At 40.2% G+C, this 18,421-nt stretch overlaps 1 protein-coding gene across 13 annotated transcripts in view; it reads right to left on the reverse strand.

Moving 5' to 3' along the window:
- Positions 1 to 3,075: 3,075 nt before the first annotated feature.
- Positions 3,076 to 18,421, reverse strand: part of ppip5k1b (diphosphoinositol pentakisphosphate kinase 1b) — a 66,435-nt gene continuing 51,089 nt past the window's right edge. For 5 of the 13 annotated variants that reach the window (XM_032523644.1, XM_032523642.1, XM_032523643.1 and 2 more), the window contains 6 exons: positions 18,097 to 18,246; positions 15,766 to 15,828; positions 12,111 to 12,296; positions 9,331 to 9,468; positions 8,274 to 8,387; positions 3,076 to 5,372 (listed from right to left, as the gene is read on the reverse strand). In XM_032523644.1, the coding sequence (XP_032379535.1) occupies positions 5,281 to 5,372; positions 8,274 to 8,387; positions 9,331 to 9,468; positions 12,111 to 12,296; positions 15,766 to 15,828; positions 18,097 to 18,246 (743 nt within the window). In that variant the 3' untranslated portion in view covers positions 3,076 to 5,280. Of the gene's footprint in view, positions 5,373 to 8,273; positions 8,388 to 9,330; positions 9,469 to 12,110; positions 12,297 to 15,765; positions 15,829 to 16,541; positions 17,820 to 18,096; positions 18,247 to 18,421 lie in introns of those variants that run through there. The other 8 variants (XM_032523647.1, XM_032523652.1, XM_032523645.1 and 5 more) reach the window with 5 other exon arrangements.

An 18,421-nucleotide genomic window follows, 5' to 3' on the forward strand; every position in this document is an offset into this window, starting at 1 on the left:
GACAGAACCGCTCGCAGGATTGTGAGAAAAGCAAGTCCAAACCCATGTTTAACTGCACGATCCATCCAGAAAGACCAGGAGACACTGGAGGTGTGGTACACCATTCAACTATAAAGAGATACATGTACATATATGGTCTTCATGGAAGAGTCATCAGGAGAAAATCTCTTCTACGTCCTCACCACAAAAATCAGCGTTTGAAGTTTTCAAATTAACATGTACACAAGCCTGAACAAGTTCTGTGGACCGATGAGGTTAAAATAGAACTTTTGGGCTGGAATGACTAAAGGTACATTTGGAGAAGAAAGGGCACAGAATTTAATGAAAAGAACCTCTGTCCAACTGTTAAGCATGGGGGTGGATCAATCATGCTTTGAGGTTGTGTTACAGCCAGTGGCACAGGGAACATTTCACGAGTAGAAGGACAAATGGATTCAATAAAATTTCAGCTAATTGGATGCCATCTGTGAAAAAGCTGAAATTAAAAGAGAGGATGACTTCTACAAATGGATAATGATCCTAAACACACCTCAAAATCCATGGTGGATTACATCAAGAGGCGTAAACCGAAGGTTTTGCCATGGCCTTCACAATCTCCTGACCTCAACATAATTGAAAATCTATGGCTTAAAAGAGCAGTGCTAGAAAAGTACAATCTACTGGTGGTGCAAGAGGGGGAAAAAAAAGTCAAGGGAATCAATCTGGGATCAAAATCAACCTGGATGGATTCATACCTACACCCCATGCTGTAACACACATCCAAAGCAAGTGATGCAAGGCTCCTAATTTATCTTTGTCCCTTTTTTTGCCTGCAGTAAGTGTCTAACCTCTCGCTGTTATTCTTTCTGCACTCAGGAACAAATTAAAATGTGGCCTATTGTTTATGTTGGCAGTCCCTCTCACAGTGGATGCCTCGCCATTTAAAGCCATTTGTAATGATCTAGAGAGAGGACCGAGCCCCCACATTTCTCCTCGGCTGCCACGTCGCCAGGCAAAACAACTCCCATCCCTCCTCCAGGTTACAATGACAAAGCATTACTTTGTGAGAGGGTTACATGGGGGAGCTGAGGACGTGCTGTGGGCGTGCACTCAAGGTTTAACTGGACAACTTGAGGTTAATTCTCGCTTCAGCACAACCAATAATTATTCTCCTGTCTCGTCTTTCTCTACCACTTCTCTCTTTGTGTTTACATTTAGATTTCAGGCAATTAGCGGAGTAAAAGCTAAGTCACTGAACCGTATTAAGGAAGTTGAAAATGCACATGTAAAAGAGCATTGACAGAAGAAATAAAAAGGCCTGAAAGGATTTTTAGAGCAGGTTAGAAAAGAATTGTAAACCGCAGTCTGTAGATGATTTTTCTTAACCTTTAACTCTCACAACATAATATGACTTTAGAGAAGATGAATAGTTTGACCACTGGAAATATACAAGTTATCATGCCAAAAGCACATCCACTGCATCTTTAAACCTTTTATTGAACTGGCCGAGTCATGCACTAAGTGATCAGCACAACGCAGACTGGCTTCAAAACATCAAGGCATGAGTCAGCAAAGTCATTACCAGTTTGTTTTGTAAAACACAGTTAAAATTGCCAAGGGTCTAAAAAAGACTTACAATGTTATATACCTTCATTTTATGATGTTCAATTATTTGTGTACCTGCTTCTCCTCAGCTCATTTTATCTACTACTACCTGCATCTGTTACGTTCTCTAGCTCCTCTCCGTCTCGTCTATAAACGGTGGTTTTGACCGCTGGAACTTTGATGCAAAATGTAGAAGCTTTAGCTTCACATTTTAACACTGATACTGATACGTGTTGTATTTTCTGGTGTTTTAACACATTTGTAGCTGCATAAATATCTTGACCCTGTAACACCGTTCATATTTATCCCCAGGAAAAGAAAACACCAACATGGATTTAGAAATTGCTGCTCTTCCATGTAGTTTTTTTCAGGAAGTTTTACCCTATCCAAAGGACAGAGGGTGTTGTAAAGCCCTGTAAGGCATCTGGATGTCAGGCTTTATCCCAGCAATTTCCATCTGAGGAGCCAAACTACCATTTAGTAGATTACTGGCATTCTTTACTAAACAAAACATCTTTAAAGTTAACATTAAAATTTAATCGGCTCCGCTACTGGAGAACAACTTAATAAAAAGGTCACAAAACTACCTGCTGCCAAAAAGTGGGCGTTTTGTGAGCATTGGGAATGAAAGTAGCTACAGCAGAGTTTCTATTGAAGCCGAAGAGACGGCTGTCTGTTTAGGAAAGAATGAATGACATCAGCTTTTGGCTTCTGGTGAGTTGGCGGTCCCTGTCTGTCTCCCACCCACCCACCACCCACCCTCTCTCTCTCTCTCTTCCTCTCCCCTCCTCTCGCTCTCTCTCTCTGACTCCCTCTCTTCAGTCACCCAGCTCAGCTCAGGGAGAGTCAATTACATCTGGGGCGTTGCCATGGAAACGCATGGGCGCAATAGGAGGAGGGATGAGTCATCACTATTCTTAAAGCTGTTTGGAAGGGAGTGGGAGATAGAGACAGAGAAGGGGGAGGGAAGTAGACGAGTAGAGAGAAAGAAGAGAAGAAAGGAAAATGCGATGAGGTGAACAGACAGGAAAAGAGGGAAGGAAAAACAGGAGAGAAAGAGGGGAACAAGGGAGAAAATAGGGTGGGTGGGAAAACGAGATGGAGAGACATGAGGAGAGGAAAAAAGGAGATGAAACAAGGATAGGAGATAAGATAAGAGAAGGAAACAAAGAGTAAATGGGGCGTGTATGGGAAGAAAAATGTCTGAGGGAAAAAGATAGGAAAGGGGATAAAAGTATAAGAGGAGAGGAAGCAGGGAAGAAAGGATAGGGTGAAGAAAAAACAAGAGATGAGACGAGAGAAGGCAACAAGGACAGGAGGAGAAAGTAAGAGGGATGGACAAAAACTCAAGGGAGGAAAAAAGTAAGAAAAACAAACGAAATGAGACAGGAAGGGAGAGGAGTGTGTTGACAAGGGGCTTTGTTTATGGAGCAGTAAAATGGGCCATTAATAAAATACACACGCACGCACGTGTGAAGACATGATTTGTTGTGCTTGATATCATATTGAACAATGTATTCACCGTTTATTGGATTGCTTTTATTACCACCTCCTCCTCTTTCCAACATTACAGCAACACGTTTTACACATTCAACATCCACTTTGTTCTCCAGCAGCCATCACAAATACACACCTCCACCACCTTTTGACATTAAATAATCACATAAATACAAATCTAAAATTACTTACATCAACCAACCTTTATGTAAAAATAAAAATCATTACTCCTATTCAAATCGAAAACTCTTTCCATGATGATTACTACATATTTATATATATATATGTTTTTCTGCAGCAGATGTTTCCAGGTTATGGGAGTCAGTTCATTTTCAATTTAACTAGTTTGAAATGAGCTGGGAGCTGTTTTATGTCTCCCATTTATACTTTGGTGTTGCAGACAGTACTGTGTGAAGATAATGCCCATCATCCTGGAGCTCTACTATAATACAAATGCAAGTCATTGTTTTATGATAGAGCTAACCCTACAAGTTTTGGTCAAAGTATTTCTTTGGAGTTTGAAGTAAATTCACTAAATGTACTCATTTTCAAGATAACTGAAAGTAAATTGACTCCCAGTTCAATCACATGTTGATAAAACCAGTTTACATCTGTAGATTCATGTCTACCTGAGTATCACTCATTAATTCATTGGAAACATTTAATTCATTTTAAATAAAAATACACATTATTTGCAGTGACAGCAGAGAATTCAGCATCAACTGAGAAAACCCACATAGTTTTCATTATGTAAAAGTACATTTATACCATTTACTTAAACAAGTGGTTCTTCCCTTTAATTATAAAATAAAACTACACCACAGATTTTCTCAAAATCATTTTTGGATTTGTAACCCCCCCTCAAAATGGGTGAGAGCGAAATAAAAATACAGCAGGAAACCCACAGTGTCTCCAATAGTTAATACTTAAATATGCATTTAAAGGCACATTTCCAGAAAAATTGTGTTTCCATTCAGTAGAAAGCGATAATTGATAAAGATCAACAGTTTGATGAAGCTGGCTTGAGTTTCACATGACACAAACTCCTGTATTTTAAAGCAGGAAGTAAACTTGCCTTTAAAAATACCTTTAATGTAGCAGGTACCAAGCACTGACATGACAACACATACCTCTCTAGATTCTTGAGAATTAGTTTATAATCTCATTTTTGATCTGCACCTGCCCCTTTGTAAATAGAACAAATGTATGTTTTCCCCTGTTTCCCGTCTTTGTGCTAAGCTAGGCTAACCTGCTGCTGGCTGTAGCCTCATATTTAACAAACAGATGTGAGAGTGGTGTTGATCATCTTACCCCAACTCTGAGCAATAAAAGGGAATAAGGGACTATTTATCTAAGCTTTGAGTTTCAGCCTATGTGCAGATATTTGTAGCTGAAGCAAACTGTAAGTCAAAGTGTTTTTTTAACAGGGTTCATGATGACTTTGTATTTTTTTATACCACCACTCTGCCCTTGCATTCTCTATCTGCTACTATGGGAGGGAGAGAGGGGATTGCAGGCTAACAAGGGGGATGGCACCCCCACCTCAAATCGGCTACTGGTTCAAATGTTAGTACATATTACCTGGATTTAAAAAACAACAGCCTGTTTTGTTTCAGGGTGGGATGTGAATGGCTAGCCACATTGGTTGCAGCACGACAGTAGAGAAGAAGAAAAAATATGGTTATTTACGGTTAACACTTTGACTCACATGACTCACAGTCTGTAATGCATGTCAGTCGTACACGTCTAAGGTCAGAGATGATGCAGCTGGCATGTGAGAATTTTGCAAAACAGCATGTGGGCTAAGATAAAAACAAAATCATACAGGCAAAGCATTCAAATTGAACTAAAGGCACAACTGCTCTGACTGTTGGCTTAATGCACTGCTACACAGTCGAAGCTGGTCTCGACAAACTGAAGAGAAGGATTGAGGTTAAACTGTTGAAGGTCCAGTGTTTTCTCTTATCCACTGAGCAGGAAAGGTGTGGTGATCACATGTGCCCAGCTGAAGAGTCCATGTACAGTTTGAGTGGTTATATTTACAGTCTTTTTGTTATTTACAGTTTGTAATACACAAGGTAGAGTGGTGAAAGTGAGCAGGACAAGATGAATAAAAGTCCGGAGAGTCGGACAAACCAAGGTCTTCAGATCGTGTCCTTAGATACCCAGAAGTCCTCGTGTTTTTTTCAGACAGAGTCTCTACTCACTAAAGCTGAAGTTCACGCCGGAGCTCTCTGTGATTGGGGAGGAGGGGCCTGCACTGGATACAGCACTGGAGGGGATACTGCCATCTTAAAAAACAACAACAGGTCATTCAATCAAATGTCTTTGTAGCTCAGAAACAAAGATCTTAATGCATACATGCACAGACTGTACAAACAGCACTGCCTTTAACCTGAGAACAGATACATTATTTGGTACAAATCCTACATTTTTAAAAACGTAATCTATGATGCAAATAATAATCTTCTTATTTGCCACTCTCCGACAGTCTGGGCGTGTACTATTTGTTGCTGTGTGTGCATCATGTGGAGGGACACAATCTGAACAAAGAGGGGGAGTGATCCGCAGTACAAAAACAGAAAAGCAACAGCGTCATCCCCCTGCAGCTTCATCTTCTGTTGCCATGGAGAACTTTATGAAAAAAGTTTTTAGGGATTTCATAAATTAAGCCACATGCATTTAAATAATTTAACTACAATGTTCTCTTAGGATTTAAGATGAGGATCAATTTCAGTACACATTAAAGGTCCCATAACATGGTGCTCTTTGGATGCTTTTATATAGATATTAGTGTTCCCCTAACACCATATCTGAAGTCTCTTTTATATAGACCTTAGTGGTCCCCTAATACTGTATCTTGAAGTCTCTTTTATATAGACCTAGTGGTCCCCTAATACTGTATCTGAAGCTCTTTTATATAGACCTTAGTGGTCCCTAATACTGTATCTGAAGTCTCTTTCATATAGACCTTAGTGATCCCCTAATACTGTATCTGAAGTCTTTTTATATAGACCTTAGTGGTCCCCTAATACGTATCTGAAGTCTCTTTATATAGACCTTAGTGGTCCCCTAATACTGTATCTGAAGTCCTTTTATATAGACCTTAGTGGTCCCCTAATACTTATCGGAGTTCTTTTCTATAGACCTTAGTGGTCCCCTACTGTATCTGAAGTCTCTTTATATAGACCTTAGTGGTCCCTAATACTGTATCTGAAGTCTCTTTTATATAGACCTTTAGGTCTCCTAATACTGTATCTGAAGTCTCTTTTATATAGACCTAGTGGTCCCTAATACTGTATTCGAAGTCTCTTTTTATAGACCTTAGTGGTCCCCTAATACTGTATCTGAAGTCTCTTTATATAGAACTTAGTGGTCCCCTAATACTGTATCTGAAGTCTCTTTTATATAGACCTTAGTGGTCCCCTAATACTGTATCTGAAGTCTCTTTTATATAGACCTAGTGGTCCCTAATATGTATCTGAAGTCTCTTTATATGGACCTTAGTGGTCCCCTAATACTGTATCTGAAGTCTCTTTCCCAAAATTCAGCCTTGGTGCAGAAGTACAGCCACAGAGCCAGTCCTACAATGAGCTTTCCTTAGTGTGTGCCATTTCTGAGTCTGTACCTTATGAGAAGAGAGAGGAGAGAGAGGGGGGGGGGGGGCAAGGTGGAGGCTGGGGGGTGTGGCCTTGACCAACGCCAATTTGCTCGTTTGAAAGCCAAGATGTCTCTCTCTCATGGGTGGGCCAAATTGTCTGGGCGGGCAAAGCAGAGAAGAGGGGAGGTAACCTTGCCCCTTATGACCTCATAGATTCCAGATCGGCCCATCTGAGCTTTCATTTTCGCAAAGGCAGAGCAGGATACCCAGGGCTTGGTTTACACCTATCACCATTTCTAGCCACTGGGGGACCATAGGCAGGCTGGGGGAACGCATATGAATGTTAAAAAAACTCAAAGTGATATTTTCATGCCATGGGACCTTTAACTTGAAGTTACGAATATTTAAGGCCATTTTAAACCCACATGTAGCAAGAAAAAGTTCTCTCATTAGAGTGAATACAAATGTTTCACAGTTGTTATACAACAGCCTCAATGACTCTGCACTTGCTAATAAGATGTCCTGTAACAGCAGCCAATGGGAGAACAGAGTGTCACACAACCAGCAGAACATGTCCTATTCATCCAGCTGTGACCTCCAGCACCTCTGCTTGTGCGATAAGATCGACAGAGAAATGAAAAAAAAAGCCACACGAAGTGCGCACAATGTAAATAAAACACAAAGGTAGTATAAAAAGGGGCAATAAAAGAGAAACTAAGTTAAAGATAAAGATGCTTCATCAACCAACACTGAGAATAGGGGCTAAATTAAACACCGCACCACCCATGGGGTAAAACAGAAAGAAGTGAAGAAGAAAATGAAGCGGAGAGAAGAGAAGGAGCTGTGTTTTATAGGTTATACATTTTAGAACTGATCCCACAGGATGGCCTGCCAGTTATTTAGCTTGTATGACAGTTTGAGGGCTTGTTTACTAAAATACAGCTCATTTTGTAAGAATGCAGGCAGCTTATGAAATGCCCCAACTTTATAAATTGTAATATGCACATTTTAGCCATTTCAGATGATGCTCTTACCCATATGAACATAAAATGGCTTGTGATGTTGGTGTTCAGCGTAGTAGTCAAACAATGATTTGATCCTCAATTAGTTAATGTAAAACTCCAATTTTGATAAACAATGAATCATTTAATTAAAGCCTTCATTCTTGTCCTAAACCTGAGCATGCGCAACCTTTTTCAGCATTGCTATCTTCTCATTTGTACAGTTACTCATTTTCACACATGGGAGCTCCACTGGCAGGACTGGTGATTAAAAGCCTTGTTCAAGGCAGACTATGAAACTGAAACTGCCACAGAGCAGTGACTGCAGTATTACCAATCAATGTGTTATATTCTTATTTAATAACAAATGCTTACAAACAGAATCCACAAAACCCCAAAAAGCTTTGTATACAGAGCAAAATATATTCTAACATACTCATTATTTCCTTCATTCAGTCGTGTGATTTAGCTGGGGTATTTCTGTTCCTAATCCTCATGACTGCATTCACATGCAGACTTCTATCAGAGGAGATAAAAGTGGACGTACATTGCGTAATGCCATAAAATCATAAAAAACAAAAAACACTCACGCCATAGAGGCTGGCTTGGTGGCTGAAGAGATGCTTCAGATCCGGAGGAGGACAGTGGCTGCTGAGGGCTGTAGAGAGATGTCTGGCTCTGAGAGTCAAACAAGCTGGACAGCGCTGGAGCGAAGACAAAAAAACAAAAAAACAAAAAAAGTTTAGTTTCCAAATGTCAGTTAACTTAATAGAATCTAAGTGCTGTTTTTATTGAGATGGCTTTACTCCAGTTGATGTGGTCTGATCAGATCACTATTTTAGGAATTGTAGCCCTTTTTCCACATACTGTAGTCCCCCAATATTAGAAAGAAAGAAATTGGACGTTGGAAGTTGTACTCATATCTATTTAATCCACGACCATTCATTCATTTCCATTCAGTTATCATTTCTTCTTTCGGCCCTTAAAATTATTCTTGGTTTTCTTGTGTGTATGTGAAGGATATTTCAACCGCTAACGCTTTCCCTCGCAGAACACAGAAGTTGCTGGTCTTCTGCTGCCTCGATCGGTTTGTTTGTGTTATTGTGTGACTTCGGTTAAATCAAACTAACCCTTCAAAACACTAAACTCACGCAATAAAACTAACAGATCGAGGCAGTGGTAAACCAGCATCTCTCGTGTTGTGCAAAGGAAAAGCATGTTTTTTGTCAAAAGAGGCTTGTGGATTTCATGAGAACATAGATAGTGGCTTCAGGTCCCCGTCGGAAAGGGCTGTCTGACAGCAAGGTGAAGCGATAACATGACTGTAAATCTAAATATGTTTTGCTGTGTGCCCCCGTCCACAGCCGTGCATTGCTTCCCTTCCATGTTGGTACTCCTGTTTCACCAAACTTGGGATGGTGCCGACCATCATCCACTCTAGGTAATACACTGACTATGGATAAGTACCTCATACAACCCCACTTCAAAAGGTCCAAACTATCACTTTCAAATATTTGCTGCACCGGAACCTACATTGCAAAAGCCTTTGTCTGCATTTCATAATTTGTGGAAAACTAAACCACACAAAGAAAGACTGGTTGGTTATATATATATAAAAGTTGTTGTTGCTTTACTACGCACGCCTACCTTTCATGGTTTTGGTGTGGGCATCGCTGCTGCTCGCACACACCGTGTTGAGGAATTCGTCCACCTGCTTCAGTGAGAGCGAGTTGTGCAGTGTCTCCAGTGGGTAGATAGAGGGCACCATGGAGCAGCCTTCAAACCCTGCAGCACAAGACAGGAGAGACAGAAATACAACCGGTCGTCCCACATCTCCTTCTCCATCCAACGCAAGAAGAGGAGGAGAGGTGACACTATTGCTCTCTGTGCATGTTGTTTGTCTGCTCATCCTCACATTTTATTTGTTAACTAGCCATACAGACTTTTGTTTCTGCTACGGTAAGATCTGAAATTAGTGACTTGTTACAGTGACTGGTACAGTTAACCTGCTGTCTGGCCTCTGACAGCAGCTTCCACTACACAAACCTTTCCAGCCATAATTAATTCAACCAACTAAAATCTGCAATAAGGCTAATGTTAAATTCCTTCTCTGGTTAGTTTAACCAAAAAAAACAGGATGTTCTGATCATCCGGGGATTTGCCATATACATTTTTTTAAGAGGGTGTAGATCAATGCACTCTGATTCACACCACATGAAAAGGAATTGATAAATAAAACCACATTCATTCACATAGTGAGTGGCTATCAATCAAGGCTGTCAACTTTAGTTTCCATGCCGATGCTTAAATAGTATTTTTCTTTAAGGGAATGTTGGATACGAAATACTATTAGTCTGTAAACCTACCTAGGTGACAAGAGGTGCTGCCAACAACAGTAGACCATCAAGAGTGCAGTGTTGCACTGTGTATGATTCCTATGTGACAGTTTTGTGTTTGCAATCAATCATGTTGTACATTTTTATCTTGCCTTTATGTCAATTCCTTTTATCCGGTTTTATTTTGGGCTGGCCAAAGTCTGTATGGATAGATTCATTCATTCATTCATTCATGTACTGCATATGTTACTTTCATAAAACGATGTCTATGTGCTTAGAAACGTCTAAACACAAACACGCCATGGCAAGCTGACTTTTACACACAAACTTACAGCAAATACAATCCAGTGTTATTCAGTGCAGCCCTACAAAGAACTCTATGAAGAAGCGATTCCATGAAACAGAAAAGGGGAATGGATGGAGGCTGAAGCAGCACATCCATATCCCCAGAGAGCATGCTGGTCAGCCTTGCATTTCTTCATGACTAATGTGCTATGAACACAGATTTTTCCAGGGCAACTCCCTAAAACTCTAAGCGACACAAGCGAAACAAACTGCAGTCAGCACTTAATGGGAACCATTCGAGGCCTTGAGGGGCCAAGATGAGAATTTCCCCTGTTGATCATTTTCACATCTAAATTTCCGTGTTTCTCAACGTAATATTTCTCATGGGATAATTTATGTGCAGAACATGACACGAGAGGTCAACAAAATCTGTTCACAGTCAGTTGTTTCTGCTGTCACTCCATTTTCCATCTCAACATGACATTTCTTTGGCCAATTATCTGATATACACCAGAACAAACAGAACAACAGGAGTGTAAAAGCAGGATACGTCACAGCCAGCCGCTTTAGCACTTAAGACACTCTAGACTGTATTCTTCCATTAATCATCAAATTGTTTCCTCACTGGATGTTGGCCAACGTAGCCTTATTTATTACACCAAGGTAAGAGGATCGATGTTCAACAAGAAAATGTCTTCCTGTCAAAGCTTTGAAGACAGAAGGAAAATAATACCTGCTTGGCTTAAACTGATAATACAAAGCCTCAGGAGGAAGTGTTTTGGTGGCTCAAGATGTGAATCGTATGTTTGTTACATGACATTTATTCTCACGTCCATCTGTTCGTTCTGTCCGTACTGTACTGTCTCATAAACTGTTAAGTGGAATGTATAAAAATAAATTACGATGGCATTTATCTTTTATTTTTTCTCCTCCCCATCCTGCTGCAGCCTCTCCATGTGGATGTGAAATTCAGCTCACACTCCAGATACAGTGGAAGCATGAAACACTAATGCTACTCTGCACCATTCACTCAACCATCTACTAACCCAGGTGAACACAAAGACAGCACAGTGATATTTAACATTTTTTTAAAAAGAAGCCATGAAATGTGGCAAAGCCAAAAAATCTCAATCAAAGAAAAAAAACTAAGTTATTACTGACAGTCATCATTGCTGACTGCAAAAGAATAATTAAGGTGACAACGTGCCAAGACGTGCTCCAGAAACACTCTACAAAATCAGCAGTTTAAGAGCTGTCAACCACTTAATTAGCCAATTAAAATGAGGGATGAGATGATGACCCAAATCATTCAACAGATGAGCTAAAATATCTACCACCTGGCCAGGAAACTGTATTATTCTGGGATGGATTGTGCCGATAAATAATTGGTGCCAACAGCTGACTGTACAGACAGAGCTCATTATTGAACAAATGGCCAGTTTTAATGTAATTTTCTCTGTAAAACTCAGGATGGAACACACACACAATGCAGTTAGACAAGCCTAAAACTCATCCACAGAATTGTTTGTGTGGCTGGTCATTAAGTGTCCACCCAGCATGCATGTAGAAATGCATGCAAAATAGCAGAAAAATAGGAAGACATTTACAGCTGGGCATGAAACATGAGCAGGGCTGCAGATGTGACAAAAAGAAAAGGAGAAAGGATGAATGCACAGAAGGAAAACCAGACTGAAAAGCACTGAACTAGAGTAGATGCAAAGCTCAACTGGCATTAACAGCGTCCAACTTGCCCCAACACTGGCTGAACAAGGACAAAGGAAGTGAGAGGGGTCTACAGCGGCTGACCGTGGAGGGATTCTGGGAGCTCCTGACCAGACATCAGCCAGCTCTTGAGGAGGGGGAGGTGGTAGGGACAGTGGCACAGGTGGTGGGCAATGGCCCCGTCCACAGCCAGAGGGGCAAACCCCAGCCGGGCTGGCTCAGCGGGAAGCCCCCCCAGCAGCCGGACTACATGGAGCTCGTCTGAGGGCTCTGAGGGACAAGAGGCAGAGCAGGGAGAGAGGAAAAGAAAAGTACAGTGGAGCAGGAGGAGTGAAAGGAGCTGTGCAACATATAGGCACAGAGTTAAAGATTTGTAGAGCTGAGACATTTATCATAGAAAGTTTATTCCAATCTCTGGCTTCATTTGATCAATACCTGTCTTGACCTTTTAGTTATGACTGAAGCAGACCAACTAGTGTATGAGAGACAATCAGAGACACAGATCTACTTGACAAAACGTGATTTTTTTTCTTTAAACCACTGTGTATAGAGACAAAAATGCAGTGTGACCGGATGCACTCTCAAATAAAAATTGTGTAATTAAGATTTAGGGAATTCAAACCATGACTTTCTGAAAAAACTGTACTACCAACTGTGCAAATTAGGCAACTTCCCTGGAGCCCTAAACTCTCTCAGGAGGACCAAAGCCTTCTGGTACATCATGTTCTTTGCCACATTAGTTTGGTTGGTAACACAGTGTGCAACACTAAAGCACATTATCGCCAGATGTGCCAGGGGCCTTAAAATCTCAAATAACAGATTTTTTTTGGCCAGCAGAAGCAAGCTGTCAACATCAACATGTCCATCGCCTTTAAGGTTAAAATGGTAAAACCAGCATACAGTTGCTGATTTAAACATCCGGCAGTTACTGAGAAACATTACCACACGTTTCTGTCCAATTAAAAATGCTAGTCGAATATTCAACAATCTTTTAGCTTTGTTCTCCAGAGGGAAATATGTGGCACTTTTAGTGGCTAAATGTTCCACTATGTTCATTAAATAGTCTAACTATGTGTGTCTATTTTTTGGTGTGACGCAGCTAGTGTTCACTCGATTTTTAGAGCTTTGCGGCAGAAATTGACGCTATCAGGCCGGACAGAGCTGACACTTCATGTAAAGCTCTGTGAAGCTAAGGATTTGAGTAATAATAAACCAGTGCTTAGTGAAGGTAACAGAAACTCCCACAGATCATTTTTCTAGTTGGTTAAACCGGCTCTGCCTTGATCATGACTACATAAAAAGTAACAGCTCAAAGGAAACAGTGCAAGACGGAGTGAGCATATGTCTAATAATTAATATCTTCTAATATTTGATTAAGGAAGAACTAATCACAAAAGACATGGCTGTTGCTCAAACACTGCATAAAAACTCACACAGAACACATTTTGCTTCCTCTCCAGTACACTGTACCGTATGATATTTTGTCTAATAATAAAGTTATGATGGCTCTTTTCTCCACTGAGCATCATGATGGGTAATTCATCAGTGCTACTTTGGTAAATTTCCTCAGTGAGGACAATAGGTTTTCACATACACAGCAAGGTAATGAGAAATAAAATGGATTAAAAAAAAAAAGTTCTCTCTACATTCCTCTCTATCACTAGTGTCTATATTTGCTCCACAAACTCAACCACATCTGAGTTCAGGTTCAACTTTAATCACCTGCATGAGTTATGACTCAATTAAACGTATTCTAAATTTTTTTTTACTGTATAGCAACCAAAGCCTCTCATTGATGAAACTCTAATTAAAATGTCTACATTGTTTTACTTCTCTAGCCATAACTTTCTTTATATGTGCGCATATAAACATTCTTTATATAGACATTCTGATATAAAACTACACTCTTTTCAAGTGAATATCATCATGATCTATTAATAACAATCAAAAACCATTAGCTGCAGTCACAGAATTTGAAAATAGACTATTTAAAAAAACCAAGCTATAGAAACCAAGCCAGCTTGAATAGATATGTTGAATGTGTTGGCATATGTAAACAAACTTGTTTAAACAGTAACAAAACATGATTTATATATTGTAATAATCATTTTTTGTATTAAGTGTGGACATCACAAAAATAAAAGTCTTATTACATCCTAAGGTCTTTAACCACATGAGTACTGGACGCACAGGCGGCTACTACAGTCCAAACTGGAGATAAACAGAGATTGTCCAAACATCATAGTAGACTTCCTAATCACACCAACTCTGCTCATCATTCTGAATCGACACGTCAGATGATCTTGGTGCTTTGACGATACGCAATTTCTTCTGTATAGAGTGCACTTATCCGAATGCCAATTCATGTTGGGACATTTCTGATCCTGTGATCTAAATCCTAAATACCATTCAGTCATTTCCAAATAACCTTACAGGACTTGTAATCACTTCTGCTGTGGGTTTAATTTGCCTCCTCTGAGTCTATAAGACCCCCCCCCCATACACAATGGTGGTAAAAACAATGCCTCAAAACACATTAAAAGTAAGAGCTAATTTTTATCATACTGCAGATTTAACAATGATAAAATATACTTTTTAGAAATGAATTGAGGAAATCCCATTTATTGCCAACAGTTGCGGTTTTTAAAATAACACTTTGCATCGAGTCAGTGGCTACTCGCCAGTGACTGACCCCGAAAATTTAATGATTGAATTGATGTCAATGCTGTACTTACTGTGGGCAGTTGGCATGCACAACTAGGCTTTACCAGGGAATAACTGCCAACCAACGGGTCAAGCAAACACTTGCCATCAAGTAGTATTGCAAAGGACAAGAAGGATCTTTGTATTATTAGGCTGCAACTAATGATTATTTCCTTAATAATTAATATATTGTTTGGTCTACGAAATATCTGTAAATGCCCATTTTAAAAAGGTCCTGGAGTCAAACGTCACGTCTTAATTTGTCAAATCCGGTTGACCACTTCCTTGTTCTGTTCTTTTGTTGAGTGTGTAACTACAGAGCTGCCATCCAACGAAGAAATAAAATCACACACACATCTTGCTGCCTAATTTTGTGAGGAGCTCCTCATTCACATGTTGGAGAGCAACTCACAAAAGCAACTTAACACCCACTAACTGACCTCCTGGTTTAACTTCTCACCTTGCTGCAGTGAAGTAGAAGTGTACTCCAGAGTGTGTCAGTACACCATGACGTCACTGTTGAGTGTGGTTACAAGAGCAATATTTCTGACTACACCAAAAGTGATTGCTGTCAGAAGAGAATTTTTGTTTTTATAGCCCAAACTAAGAAATGAACAGACTAAATGATTTGAAATGAAGAAACGTGCAGCTGAGGAGATATTATGTGTGCACGTGGAAATATATCTGAGAAAGGAGATATATTCCACATAAGGCACATACATCTATCCTGTGAAGAACAGCAGGATCAGAGAGGCAAATCAAACAAATTGCAGGCAGAGCAGGTGGTGTTAGAGGTGAGGGCCAAAAAAACAACACAAAATACAACAAACACCAAGGGTGTGTGGTGAAACAGAAGCTTTTTAAAATGTATTTTTGTTTTTTTAAATCTTGGAGACGTTTAATGTAATTAACGCAGACAAACGTCAAAACCCCAAAAATAGAAAACACAAGAAATGTTTTCCCACAAAAAGGCCATGCAAGATAACAGGAAAAACTGGAGGAGTGTCGAAATAAACTTGAATAAAAGCAGACATACCATTAGTCGGATGCCTGGCAAACGACACAGAAAATCTCTTTACTGGTGGCATAGAGAACAGCTCTGAGGAGATAAGAAAGGTAACTGGTATTACTGGGTCTGCTGCTGGTACCTGTGTCTGCCTGTTTGCCAGTGATGTGTTTTCACATGAGGAAAAAAAGAGGAGAAAAACAGAATGAGAGAGAGAGAGAGAGAGAGAGAGAGAGAGAGAGAGAGAGAGAGAGAGTTGGCCTGTTGATTCATCAATAGCTGTCTGCCAACCAACATGAGAAAGTGTCATCTCTGAATAAACAAAGAGGCTATCAGTGAAAGTGAGTGGAGAGGTTGTGGAGTGGATGGTGTAAATGATGAATCTTTGGCTGAGTACTAAACATGCAGGAGGAGTGATGCAGGACTTTGATATAAAGGCATTCAACTGTGACCTGTGAATCCAACTTCCTGATTCTTCCTTTCTTTGGCTTTCTTTGTTGACTCATTGCACTTACACAGTATTTCTTGTTTGTTTAATCCATACCAATATAGACTCTCCGTTAGCTCTGGTTTTGGACTCCAACTCCTATCTGGCTCTATAGCTGCTAAACTCTCCACTATGTTCACCAGCTAGTTGCTTACTGCGTCTGCATGCTGTTTTGTGCCGAGCAGGTAGTGTACAGTGGGTTTTTGTAGCTTTTCGCTGAGAAGAGCTAACTGCTGCTGAAACAATGCTATGAGAACAGTGAGTCTGAACCAGAACGGTAAAGTTGCGGCTGGACAATCAGCTGAAAGAAGGCAAAATGCTACGTACATTTGAAGAGAACTGCAGTTGAAACAATGAGCTTCTGCAACAGTAATATTAGGAATGCAAACTTGACCAAACCTAATGGGGATAAAAAAAAAAAACTGAAGTTTAGGCATCTCTTTTCCAGGATCCAAGATCACTAAATTATTATAAGAAAATCCAATGTTTTATAATTAATAGTGGTAAATTACATTAAGCTTTAAATCCATTCAAAAGAACACATTTGGAACATGACGGGTGGTGTTAATGAAGGGGTATCTGAACTCATCTGCTGTGGGGGTACATGAGAAATAAAGGTTGTTCTAAAGTACACTCAACACCAACACTGATTATGTTTTAAGGTCTGAGTTCAAACCGTACGCTTCCATTCACATTTCCCGTTAAAATAATAATCTGTTGTTCTGATGCAGCGCTCGCTACCCTTCAATGAGCAGCACTGACGTCATTCCAAACCCTCCCGTCTCTCAGAGAGCAAAACATGATGTAACACAGTTGTGAGAGGAAAGCATTGGTTTGCTCCTGGCAGTGTGTAACCTTGCAGTCAGAGTGACACCTGGTGGACAAACTGAACAGCTCAGTTCCCTGTGTTAAAAACCACAGGGGGGGGGAGAGAGAGAGAGAATATATTCCTGCAGTTTGTGCAGAGTAGAATAATTTGCTGCTGACCTAACCCAAGGATGTGATACATTTTTTGCAATGTGAAACAAGCATGTTTAACTAAAACAGCTGTGACCATGAAAATTATATTCAATCCAGATGTTTGGGATAATTAATTCTGCTTTAAGGACACCTGGTGACTGTGAAAACTGAAAAACTGTTTGCTTGTACTCACCATTTCCAACATGAGACTGAGGGAAAAGGGTGGGGAGGGAGAATGCGACTGGGAATTATTTAAAGTGGATTACTGGGTTTTGAAAATATATCTTTTCCAAATAACAGGCTGAGTTTCTTAATATAAGGATTACCATAAATTGTGATTAATGAAAAAAGCCAGACTTCTGGCTTCCAGACACAAAAACTACTTCACAGTGGATTATGAAATTAAATTCCATGAGAGAGGATATGGTAGCACTGCAAAACAACATGCACAGAGAGAGAGATAATTTCAACACGTACAAAACCCAAGCAGACACCCATGTGATCATAAAGTAGACATGCTGATCGGGGAGAACATTGATCACTGATATCTGTGGTACATAGTCCAGTCTCAGGTTGCATGCTCAGCATTTGTTGCACAGCCTATCACTCTGCCGTCAAATCAGTGCCCTGCAGTACACTGCAAAGTAAAATCACCGAAGACATGTGATGCAACGGATTGAAATTCTTGGTTTGGGAAAGGTAGCAAAAGAAAGCAGGGAGCTTTAATTTAAAATAAATAAATAAATGACAAAACTTAATGTCCCAAAAATGAAAGTGTCTAAAGCTTAAGGAGTGAAAAGTAGAACAATGAAAAACATATTCTAAGCCAGAAAGAGTTTGAAGACTAAGGATAAAAAAGATAGAGATGAAAAGACCCGCCTTGTGGAGAAGGACAGACAGTGGTGTGAACATACCAAACGTGCTAATCTGGCATGGCAGACTGCCAGGGGACAGAGGTGGTTTTCGGTGGAGGTGGTGGTGTGTGCGTACGTAGTCTCGCAGGTTGGGGGCACTACAGGACACCCCAAGGGCGGAGGCACTGAAGAGGCCAGAGCAGAGCGACCCTGTGTGAGGAGCCAGGGGAGGAAGGTGTGCAGTGTGAGTACTAGTTTTTATTACACACCATGCCATTATTCATAACACACGGATGCTATTAGGAGAGTCTGCCATTAGTGTGTGTACATTTCAAATGATGTACTGTGTGTGAAAACACTGTAGCTACAGTTTAGATGATTTTCA

This window comes from Etheostoma spectabile, chromosome 8 (genome assembly GCF_008692095.1).
Source record: "Etheostoma spectabile isolate EspeVRDwgs_2016 chromosome 8, UIUC_Espe_1.0, whole genome shotgun sequence".
Taxonomy (NCBI): Eukaryota; Metazoa; Chordata; class Actinopteri; order Perciformes; family Percidae; genus Etheostoma; species Etheostoma spectabile.